The 11,267-nt window shown below is 40.0% G+C and overlaps 1 protein-coding gene across 1 annotated transcript; it reads left to right on the top strand.

Moving 5' to 3' along the window:
• The first annotated feature begins 5,538 nt into the window (after positions 1–5,538).
• gnat2 (guanine nucleotide binding protein (G protein), alpha transducing activity polypeptide 2) lies at positions 5,539–10,971 on the top strand. The gene is made up of 8 exons (XM_029507356.1): positions 5,539–5,644; positions 8,868–8,910; positions 9,315–9,456; positions 9,583–9,740; positions 9,854–9,982; positions 10,094–10,223; positions 10,313–10,466; positions 10,781–10,971. Exons 1-8 carry the CDS (start codon positions 5,539–5,541, stop codon positions 10,969–10,971), a joined length of 1,053 nt encoding a protein of 350 aa, XP_029363216.1.
• The last annotated feature ends 296 nt before the right edge of the window (positions 10,972–11,267 follow it).

Consider the following 11,267-nt stretch of genomic DNA (forward strand, 5'->3'; position numbering starts at 1 on the left):
GGAGGAGAAAATAAAGGCAGAAAGAGAGAGTAGAGGGAGGACGTGGCACTGATGACAGGAGCTTGAGGGGCGTTTGACTGCAGTCAGCGTAAATCTGTGTGTGAGTGTGTGTGGGCTACATGCCTTTGAAAAGGGATTTCCAAAGTGGTTGGTCCAGTGTGGGGTGCTGAGCATCCCTCTGCAGTGAAACAAGCCCCGCCCCCCCCAAAGACACCCGTTTCCGAGCTGAAGCGCTGATGGAGGCTGGGAAGGTGATGAAGAGGTTCGGCTTCCCCACGCATCACGTACAAACAAATATACAAAACACACACAGACGCACACGAGAATGCACACCAGCTGCGTGCAGATCAGCTGTTGCCAGGACAACCACAAATCTGTGCAGGCAAACCAGAGGGGGGGGGGGAGTTGTAGTTATGTAATAACAGTATTAATAATGATGATAATTATGATGATAAACACATCAACTAAAACGTTCGAATGAAAAACCACTAAAACATTTCAGTAAAATTCTTCCTGATCATCTCTGAAAAACAAAACTCAACCCTTCCACTGAAGGCTTACATGGGATGTAGATCTGAAATACTGAAAACAATATGTGGAATCTGTACTCACTTGTACTTGTACTTGTACTCACTGTACTCACTCATCTGTACTCACCTTGTTTGTGCATAAATGATGTGTTACCACATTCTTGAACCTGATTGTAACTGAAGAGACTTGTGCAGCCTAAAAGAATAAAAAAAAAATAAATGAATAAATCACAGATTAGATGAACATTTTGTTAAGAATCAGATTTTCTTCAAAGTAAAACCAACTTTTTCTGTCAACCCATAAATACTGAGTCAAAATGAATTTATTTAAATTGTGGAAAATATGGTTTGGATAATATGGATTAACATATTTCTACATTTTAACCTACCCACAGAAATAACAACCAGAAATAACATTTAACACATCAAAGCTGCTTCCAAAACACACATCTCCATCACTTTAAATGAAACCCAAGTTGCCTTTTATTAGGTTGCATTATTAAAGATTTCATGCTTGAGGAAAAATCTTCTTGGAAGGTTAAATTAGTTGGAGGCAGCAGAGGCACTCACAGTGTGCGCTACCACACTGAAGGAGTGAATATGGAAAATGAACTGGCTGTGAGAGGGAGCCTTGGGCAGAGGATGTATACACTGTGTGGCCAACGCCCTCTCGTGGTTTTCATGGGAAAGTAGTGAAAGTGACTGCAGCAGACTAACAAGCAAGACAAGCAAGTTGTAGAGAAGCTGCTCAGTGACGTCATGAAAGTGGCAGCACAGAGCTCAGACGTTCAACCACAAATAACAAACCATCTTAAAAAAATAGTGAAATATTAATGAGTATCTTCCCTGATGAAATCTCTTGGATGGATCATTTCCTGTGTTTGCAACAGGGAATGTTTCGTGCTTTAAAGGAAAAGTGCAGTTTCAACGTTTAAAACTAACCCTAAAAATGACTCTGAATGATTCAATATGGTGAAAACGTTAGACGACAACAGACGAACATTAAGAATCACAAAATGCTTTACAGTCATTCAAACTGTGCATCGTGAAAATATTGAGGAGACTTGTTCACTAGTTGGTTGAAAGTCAGACACTTATATTTAATATTTGACTGTAAGGACAATAAATGAGAACTGTGTGGAATTAAAAGCCAATTTATCCATTATATGACAAACTGACGATAATGTGTGGTCAGTGAGAGCGAACATACAGGAGCATGATGCTGATGACAAGTAACAGCAGGAGACGGATGTTTCACTGTGACATAAACAGTCAGACAGGTGATGGAGTCCCAAACAGCCTGATGTATTGTATGCATGAATAAATTCACCTTAAAGCCACCCGTGCTACTTCTTTTCACTCATTGCCTCTACAGATAATCTGTCTGTGGTTAATCCCTCTTTAACTGCAGGGAAATATGGGCTGACGTCAGACGCACCGTTTCCTCCTATAGAACAAATCCACACATGGAGCCAGTGAGGACCCAGCTTGCCTTGCTTTTGCTGTCAAAGTGGGGACGGAAACGTTGCACAGTTCAGACAAGACGTAGACACAGACACACATTAAACTGGGGAAACTTTGTTTGTGGGAGGGACATTGTGAGATAGATAAGATTAAAAAAAAAAAGAAAAAAGAAAAAGAGAGATCTGATATAAAGTTGATGAACCAAGGATTTGGTTTATCCTTAATGTTCAGGTCACGCAGGAAAAAGCCCACATAAATAACTTTATATTCCTTTTACAGCAACGTTTTAAATGTATGGCTTATTCCACAAAATGTGTAATTTGTGTGAAATGTGCAATTTGTCTCATCTGCATTTTTTCATCATTGGGATCTTGAGTTTGCAGAGGAATAAAGAATGACTGTTTAGAGCAAGCGCCAAAGAGAATCCACAGGTTTTTTTGTTGTTGTTTGTTTTTATACAAGGGCATCAATTTATCTGTAAAATCCATAACTAATCATACATCAGAGAAAAAGAACAGCTTCTCCATTTTATTCTTTTGCTTTTTGCTAATTTCCTTTCTCCTTTAAATTTTTAGCTAAGCAATACAAATTAAACTCACACCACATAAGATATATAGTTATGTGCATATCTCAAATTCATAAATGAAAAGCAAATTGCAGAAAACTACATTTCAAAACATGCAATCAGACACTTTGCCTCTTGAGGAAATTAATATTAGTAGACTTAGTTCATATTTTTCATGTACATATAAAGTGATCATTATCTGGGAAAGCGATGAGGCAGAGAAGAAGAATGACATTATGGCAAGAATCCAGAAATTGAACATGAGCTCAGCGGCTCACCCAGGAGCTTCTTGCCATGATCCTTTGACTGGTGAGTTGCCCACAACTTAATTACTTTTGTTAGTAAGAAATCTTTTTTTGGTTTATACGTGTATATGATGTTGTTGATATCCACTTTGAATCAACTGATACATTATAAGTAAATAAACCAAAGCATCAGAAAGATAATATAAGTTGTTCTCTATGATTATTTACGATTGATTACAGTCAACGATGGTTACGGAGATGGTTCAGGAGATGTTTTCTGAAAGAGGATTAACAGCCAGTATCAAAACATCTAGTGTAAACACCCTGTGGTGTCATTTCACCACTTCTTTATTTTGCAGACATGTGTGAAAGCCTGTTGACCAAAACACAGGGAGGGCACCTGATCTCTGGCAGTGACAATGCCAAAGTTGGGCTCACTCCTATCTTGGCTTGTTTGTGTGTTTGCTTAAAGTAGTGCTTCAAGGCTTACATGGTGTCACGGACATCAGCTCCACTTTTTCTTTTTATGTCTTAAATTTTGACACAGAAAACAGTAGCTGTGTAACTGACGATGGTAATGAAGCATTACTTGGATTTTGTCCAACCTTTCTACACCACAATGTATAAAAATGAGTCCTACATGCAGAGTCCACTGCGCTCATCAGCCAAAAAGACGACGCGTTAAGCCCCTGCCTCTCAGGTTGATATAAGACTGTGTGGTTAATCTTGTCAACAGATCAGAGACGGTGGGGCTCAGCACAAAGCGGGGCTACACCATCCACCTTGTAATGAGATTGGCTACCATCACTAGATGTGCTACACTGATTAGCCTGCTTGGAAGCGTCCTGGGATTCAGGCCTGAAGCACCCTGCCCTGGGCCATTAGTACTACATAGCAAGCCCGAGTGACTCTGGTGTGATGCTCTGTATCTGAGGACGGCACTGGGCTCTTAATGCAGCAGGGAAAAGGAAGTGGATTTTTTTTTTGTAATACATTGATTGTATTCTAAATGTTGTATAAACAAATAGCGAAACAAAACAAAAGTTTTTTCTTTGTTACATGTCAGTTAAAAGCTTTAATTTTATCATGCCAATGAATTTTTCTTGTTTTCACCATCATTCAGTACATGTGCCACACTTTGTCTGCACAGCTGCTTGCTGAGCCTATGTGACCTTGACTGATCTGGGACTGTCTGGCTGGTTGAAGGGCAGGCCCAAATTCTGTTAAATGTCTTTCATCTACAATACATTCACAGAGTGAACTATGTAAACATGCAACACTATTGTACAGCCACATCATAAACAAAATGATCAGCCTACATCTATTAGAGTCCTGCCTGATTAATCTATTGATCATTACTGAAATCATCTAATGGGGCCAACCAAACTTCAAGAGCAACATTGAACCAGTTTGGTGTCTTTCAGGATTTGTACTGAAATAATATGCCACTTAACAGTTTCCCACAAAAGCCACAAAAACACAAAACTCGTGTTCTGACAGTAACTCTAAATAAGAAGTCTCTGAAATACGCTGAATGTACAGATACAGAAAACTGTATCAGTCATTACCTCACACGTTTGTGTCACATCATAGAGACTCATTAGTGCATCCTGGGAAGACCCTTTGAATGTGCAGCTCCAAATGTAGAACAGGCAAATCAGCCTTTCTTTATTTGGACATTAAAGTTGCTTAAGTGAATCAAATTGCAACTGATAAAGACCCGGTTGACGCAGTTCCTCTCCAAAAATACAGAGCAGTAAGCTCCATTCTGACTGAAATAGTAACATCACTAGCAGTCAAACCCGAGTTTAAGTCTTCCAGCATGCAGGGTAGGAATGTAACAGCCCTGGACACGAGGCCCAGTGACCACCACCCGTCAAATAACTACTCCATTCCTGCAGTAAAATGCTTATTGTCATTATATGTGCTCTGACTAACAGAAGACGGGGACATCTTTTCAGACAGGCTAAGTTATTCTAACGCCCTCAAGATTATGTAACTTGACAAACACATTTAGGTCATGTCATCAGTGAGACCCCCCCCGAACACTGTCCAGTGACAGTTGCTCTATTTAGCAGGAACCACACCACCTGGGATTTAAACGTCTTAACTATAAGAAGTTTATGAGACCTTAATGCCTCCCTCCATGCTTTGTCCATGTGACTTATACTGAAGGCAGCAAATACAGAGAGGAGCAACACCCGCACACCGAGTGCAAAAAACACATCACAGATACTGTATACACCCACACACCCACATCCACAGACGGCTGTCTTATATCTTCATACATACATAATTTTGTGTTTATAAAATATAAACATTCAAACATATCAAGTACTCCCTGACGGAAAAACTATTCATATCAATGACTTTCACTGTTTTTTTTTTTCTCTTTTTCTTTACATCATTCACTATTGCCCTTGTTAGGCTAATTGGATTGACTGACCAATCAGGAACAAGCCCCTCCTAAGTCAAGGGTTTAACCAGAGGGAATTAAAGTGTGGCTCTTTGACAGAGCTACTCAATTGATGCGATCCTTGAGAAGGCACCATCTGATCATATAATCAAGAGCAACTAGCAAAGCCAAGAAGGCTCAAGCACCTCCCTCCCAATCCCCTTCCGCTCAGAAATCGCCTTTCAGCACGATTAGTGCTGCAACAAGATTCTCTGCAGTAGCTCACAGACAACCGTCAAAATTTCCATCCTTGAGGACCTTGAGTTTGCAGAGGAAGAAATGGGTGCGGGAGCAAGTGCTGAGGACAAAAAGTCTAAGGAGTTGGAAAAACAACTCCAGGAAGATGCTGATAAGGACTCTAAAACAGTCAAGCTATTATTACTTGGTAAGTGGATTTGTGTCTTCAGCCAATTTAGATCCAAAGAGCTCAGAGTGACAGATTTTAGAAATACACAAGTTTTGTAGTCTGCCAATAGGCAACAAGTATGAATGGTGTTTGAAAAGCACAGGTAAAAAAAACAAAAACAAAACATGATTCAGACTTAAGGAAGGTGTTGGGGATAATATGTTGCTCTTTATTTGTCCCCAAATGGTTTTAAAAACATTACCAAGTTGGAAAATCAGGTAACAGATGGATGTGTACTTCTGAGTTTACTGACTGCATATTCCTTACATCTTGGATATGAGCCATCTGATGTGGTGTTCATCCTCTCTGGCACATCTGTTCACTCCTTAGTTGGAATTTGGATATGGCTTAGGGGATAGACAAGCTGTGCAGATGACCAGTTTGTGGATAAAGCCCTGCATTAGTTTATTAGAAAGATGGGAGGGCTGCTTAGGCTTGTGCAAAAGGACATTTTTGAGATATAAGGGAGAAGGGCAACAGGTATTATAGCAATTACACACAAATAATAATACGTACATATATAGCACTTTTCAGGGCATGCAAATGTGCTTAAGACGGTCAAAGATGATATGATGGTGAGAGCAGGACAAAACGCTACTTTTTGAATATATTTGCAACACAAAACATTCTAATAATAATTCAACTCATAAGTGTGCTGAAGGCTGAACTTCATTAATAGATTTTAGATTTATACCAGTCATTTGTGGTGTGGATACTGCACAGACTTGAGCTTGTTGAGGTTCAGGATTAGATTTTTACTATCATGATGATGATATTGCTGAATCTAAAAAAAAAAAAGTTGCACAAAGGCCGCAAATATGATGGCAATGGAAACATCTTTGTCTTTGCTATCCTTCTCTGACTACATTTTAGGAAATAATGAAATAATGAAAAGGCCAACTGATATTTTCTTCATGTAAACCCTAAAAATGAAGAAAAAAAAGAACTTCAATTCCAATGGAAGGACATCAGTGCTTAAAAGATCATAACCTTTGGTCTAAATGAATCGCAGCACAGCAGTGATACGCCAATCCGATTAGCTAACTGGTTTATTGCAGATCCACTTCGTCAGATCTTTGTTGATCCCTTGCACATTAAGTATAAAATGTGTTTTATTTGTATAATTCAGCGTCAGTAAATATTTTACGGGTCTACTGACACTTCTGGAGACTATTAATGAAATTAGAATAAAATTGCTGTTGAATTTATGCAAGAGTCACATTTTTAATTTAAATATAAACATGAGAAAACAATGAAAAACAATCTTTGCAGACCAAAGACATCGGTGTAGCACTGGTGGTGGATGATCAAGCATATAATACATAAATGTGTTAGCACAGTTTACTAAAAATGATGTAAAAGACATAAATTGCTCAGCTTTTAAATGCATTGATTGAATACATAGCGTACATACATATACAAACTTATCTGTGAAACAAGGTACAGACACTTCATTCACACTAGATTTACAGCATTGTTTTATCAGCTGTATCCAGTATCAGACCTGAATCTGTGGATAAATCAAGATAGTGTCTTCTTCTGGTATAAAATTGTGAGTAGAAAAAATAAAAATAACAAGCAGTTACTTGGAAAGATGCTTGCAGCTGATTTTTGTGTCTTGTGTACAGATCTTGGCATGTCCCTGGATGTCTATGCTGCAAAAAAAATTGCTTTTGCAAACAGTCCTCCATCTGAAAAATATAGCAGAAGCCTAAATATAATATGTTACAAAACTGCTTCCCAGCAAATCCCCCTCCCCCTACTTTCCCCTGAGATCTCTATGAAAGCTGAAATCTCAAGGTTGAGGTTGCGGGAAAATGTAATTCTCATTGCACAAACTGAGATGATTCTAAGAATATGTTTACATATTAGAAATGAAAAAAAAAAAAGGTTAGGTCTGAAAAATTTGCACAATCTCACTGAGTTACATTTTGCATATGTAGGCATTTTGCTCTTGAGAGCTCCACACTAAAGCATAAACTCCCAGTAACTTCCCATACTTGTCTACAGCATTTACTGTGTCCTCTGCAGGATACAGTGCTGCTATTTGAAAGCCAGAATTAATGTCACTGCAAAACTAAAAGGCACACTCTCTAATGAACGCTGGGATAAAAGCAATAATGAGGGGATAAAGACACACTTCATACAACCAGTCACAGCTGAGGAACCAATTTTAATATTGGTGCCATACCACTGTTAGTATCCTGTCACCAATAACAGATACTAACTTTCTCATGACTTCCTAATGACTGCTGAGAGGGCTGGATGGGACCATATGAGTGACGGCTTGAGGACTTTAAATGCTCAGCAGTAAGTCTGTGCACGGAGCTTAATGTGGCTCCGGTGAGCAGGACAACCAGCTTTGGTTGCTCTGTGACGTGGTAAATTCCCTCTGGCCTCAGTTAGCTTACAGTGCTGCAGAGAGCCTGATCTGCCTGCAAGCTTTTCTTTAGCCAGAACATCCAATTGTGTCACTTGAACTATCCACGAGGTGGAACAACATAATGTATGTACAGCTGTAATGTCATTTACAAGAACTGTAAAAATGAAATATTTTTCCTCCTGTCCAATAACAATCTTTCAAAGGTTGTAAATGTGGAACCTACTAAAAACACTGGAGTTCAGTGGGTTTTGTGCATAAAAATGCAGATTTTCTGATGCGACTGAAGTTGACAACTTTACAGCTCAGCAGTAAAAAGAAATGTAACACTGGGGAGAACTTTGCATCCACAATTTTTTCACAACCACTTAAACTGCTGCTTATCAGCAGAACATAATGTACATTATATGAGTCTGTCCTCTCCATCACCACAAGGCATCAAGCTTAAGCCTAAGGTAAAGATTTACTGTCTGTTTGCATGAAGGTGCAGTCAGCTGTTAGTGAAATGCTTTGGAGTGGATTTCACAAATAGCCTGATATTAGCTTGTTATGATGGCACAGGTGGTAACTCACAGACGAACATTTATTCTCTGTTGTAGTGAAGGCAGACATCTCAAAAGAAAAAAAACAAAAAACAACTCATCACTATCCAGACAGACAGTACCTGTCTCAAATTATATATTTTTTCTGTATTGGACAAATTGCTTCTGTTTGTATCAATAAATCAGTTTCTTTGAAAACACTATGGTGTGTTTCAACACACAGCATAACAGAGAAACGCAGCCTTTCTGGAGTTGGTGTTAACTCTGTCTTTTCTTCTAGGTGCTGGTGAGTCAGGGAAAAGCACCATTGTAAAACAAATGAAGTAAGTATTCATTATACTATACTATACTAAGCTAAGTGCAGCTTAAAGTTCAGTTATCTCGGTCAGGAAAAAAAAAACAAACAAAAAAAAAAAACAGCAGGTCAAAGCCTTGCTCACTTCTGTCTGTTTCACTTGTACTGAGGCCTTTTACAGGAGGTCAACAGGGCAAACATCTGATTACTGTCTTGTCAGCACATGCTTTGTGCGTTTAGTTTCACTGTGGCAGCGAGGCCTAAGTGAGGTCAGAAACACACCACATGGTGGCACTGTGAGAGCCAGAACCAGTGGATACCCAGACTCTGTGCACTATAAATGCAACAAAGTTAGAGTAAGATTACTCAAACAAGTATTTACTGGTTCCCTGGTTCAAACTCTTTTCCCTTTTTGCTTTTACTTGTGCACAGGATTCTGCATCAAGGAGGTTACACAAAAGAGGAACAGATGGAGTTTAGGGCGATCATCTACGGCAACATCCTGCAGTCTGCTCTGGCCATCATCAGAGGCATGGAGATGTTGGCCATTGGTTTTGGCTCAGCTTCTGGACAGGTCTCATATGACACATCAAACTTGTCAAATCACTAATACTCATAGAATAAAATTACAGCAATCACACCAAAATGCTGGAGTGTGCTGGGGCTGATGGATCTTTTTTCTGTTTGGATGAAACCACAGGAAGATGCACAGAAGCTGCAGAACTTGTCAGACTCCATTGAGGAAGGCACGATGCCCCCTGAACTCGCTGAAGTCATCCAGAAGCTGTGGAAAGACTCTGGTGTGCAGGCCAGCTTCGAGAGAGCTGCTGAGTACCAACTGAACGACTCCGCTGGCTAGTGGGTGAACACCCAGTGGTGCAACCGATGCACTAGTAGTGTCATAAACTATTCAAACTAAAGGGTGATGTTTATGAAACCCAGTGACGTGCTCTTTGTTCTGCCATCATCAGCTACCTCAATGAAATGGACAGAATCTGCAAGCCAGACTACCTCCCCACTGAGCAGGATGTGCTGCGATCTCGAGTCAAAACAACTGGTATCATTGAAGAACAATTCTCCTGCAAAGAGTTGCACTTCAGGTGAGTCACAGGTAGATTCTGTAGAGGAGCAGCAAAAACTCCCTAAACTTCACTGCGGCATCCAGTAGATGCTGTCTGACTGACTTTTTTCTAATTTTTTGCGGTTCACAGGATGTTTGATGTGGGTGGCCAGAGGTCAGAGAGAAAGAAGTGGATCCACTGTTTCGAGGGTGTGACCTGCATCATCTTCTGTGGCGCTCTCAGCGCATACGACATGGTGCTTGTAGAGGACGATGAAGTGGTGAGTGGGGACCAACCAAGCTCAGCATGAAGTATTTAAGAAAAAGCTTTCAGCAAGATGTTCACCCTGTTCATTTGTCACCTCCACAGAACCGCATGCACGAGTCCCTTCATCTATTCAACAGTATCTGCAACCACAGATTCTTCGCACTGACTTCCATCGTGCTTTTCCTCAACAAGAAGGATCTCTTTGAAGAGAAGATCAAGAAAGTCCATCTGAGTATCTGCTTCCCAGACTATGATGGTGAGACCAACTGAGGCTGCTTTCACTGAGTGCCTCAGTTTGTGGGAGCCTCAGGTTGGATGCAGGAAACAATACATCAGTGGTTTGCTACGAAGCCTCAGGCTCTGATTAGTTGATAACCAGGTCAGCTATAGGATCACATTTTAAAAGCAGGAAAATAGGTAAATGTCACTATGATACAGACAGAAACAACTAAATAAAACTTATTTAAGACAAAAACTGTGAGCCCCAAATCAAAATATTATCATAAGCCGCTTTCCTTTAACATTTTTCCTTTAAGTTTGCGTTTCATTCTCTTATTTGTTCTCCTTTAGGACCTAACACGTATGACGATGCCAGCAACTACATCAAGACGCAATTTTTGGAGCTGAACATGAAGAAAGGTGTGAAAGAAATCTACTCCCACCTGACCTGTGCCACAGACACAAAGAACGTTGAGATTGTGTTCAACGCTGTGACAGACATCATCATCAAAGAAAACCTTAAAGATTGCGGTCTTTTCTAAGCAGACTTAAAAGAGGTGAGCAGTGATCACAATACATCACTAGTGGAGACTTTGTTGATACAAAATAACAGGGTCCAGATGAGGTGGACCCCTGGCAATTCAATTTAACACTTAGACAGCAAATCATATCTGGCCAGACGGTGTTGCCAAGCAACAACTTCTGGCCACAAAGCAAGCGAGAAACTCAAACCACAGTGAGTTAGACCGTTTGGGACTGCTAAGGATGAGGAAGATAATGAGAAGCACGAAAGACAATTCCAGTAACCATTTGTCTATTGACTCTGTTAATCCCAAAG

This window comes from Echeneis naucrates, chromosome 7 (genome assembly GCF_900963305.1).
Source record: "Echeneis naucrates chromosome 7, fEcheNa1.1, whole genome shotgun sequence".
NCBI classification, from domain to species: Eukaryota; Metazoa; Chordata; class Actinopteri; order Carangiformes; family Echeneidae; genus Echeneis; species Echeneis naucrates.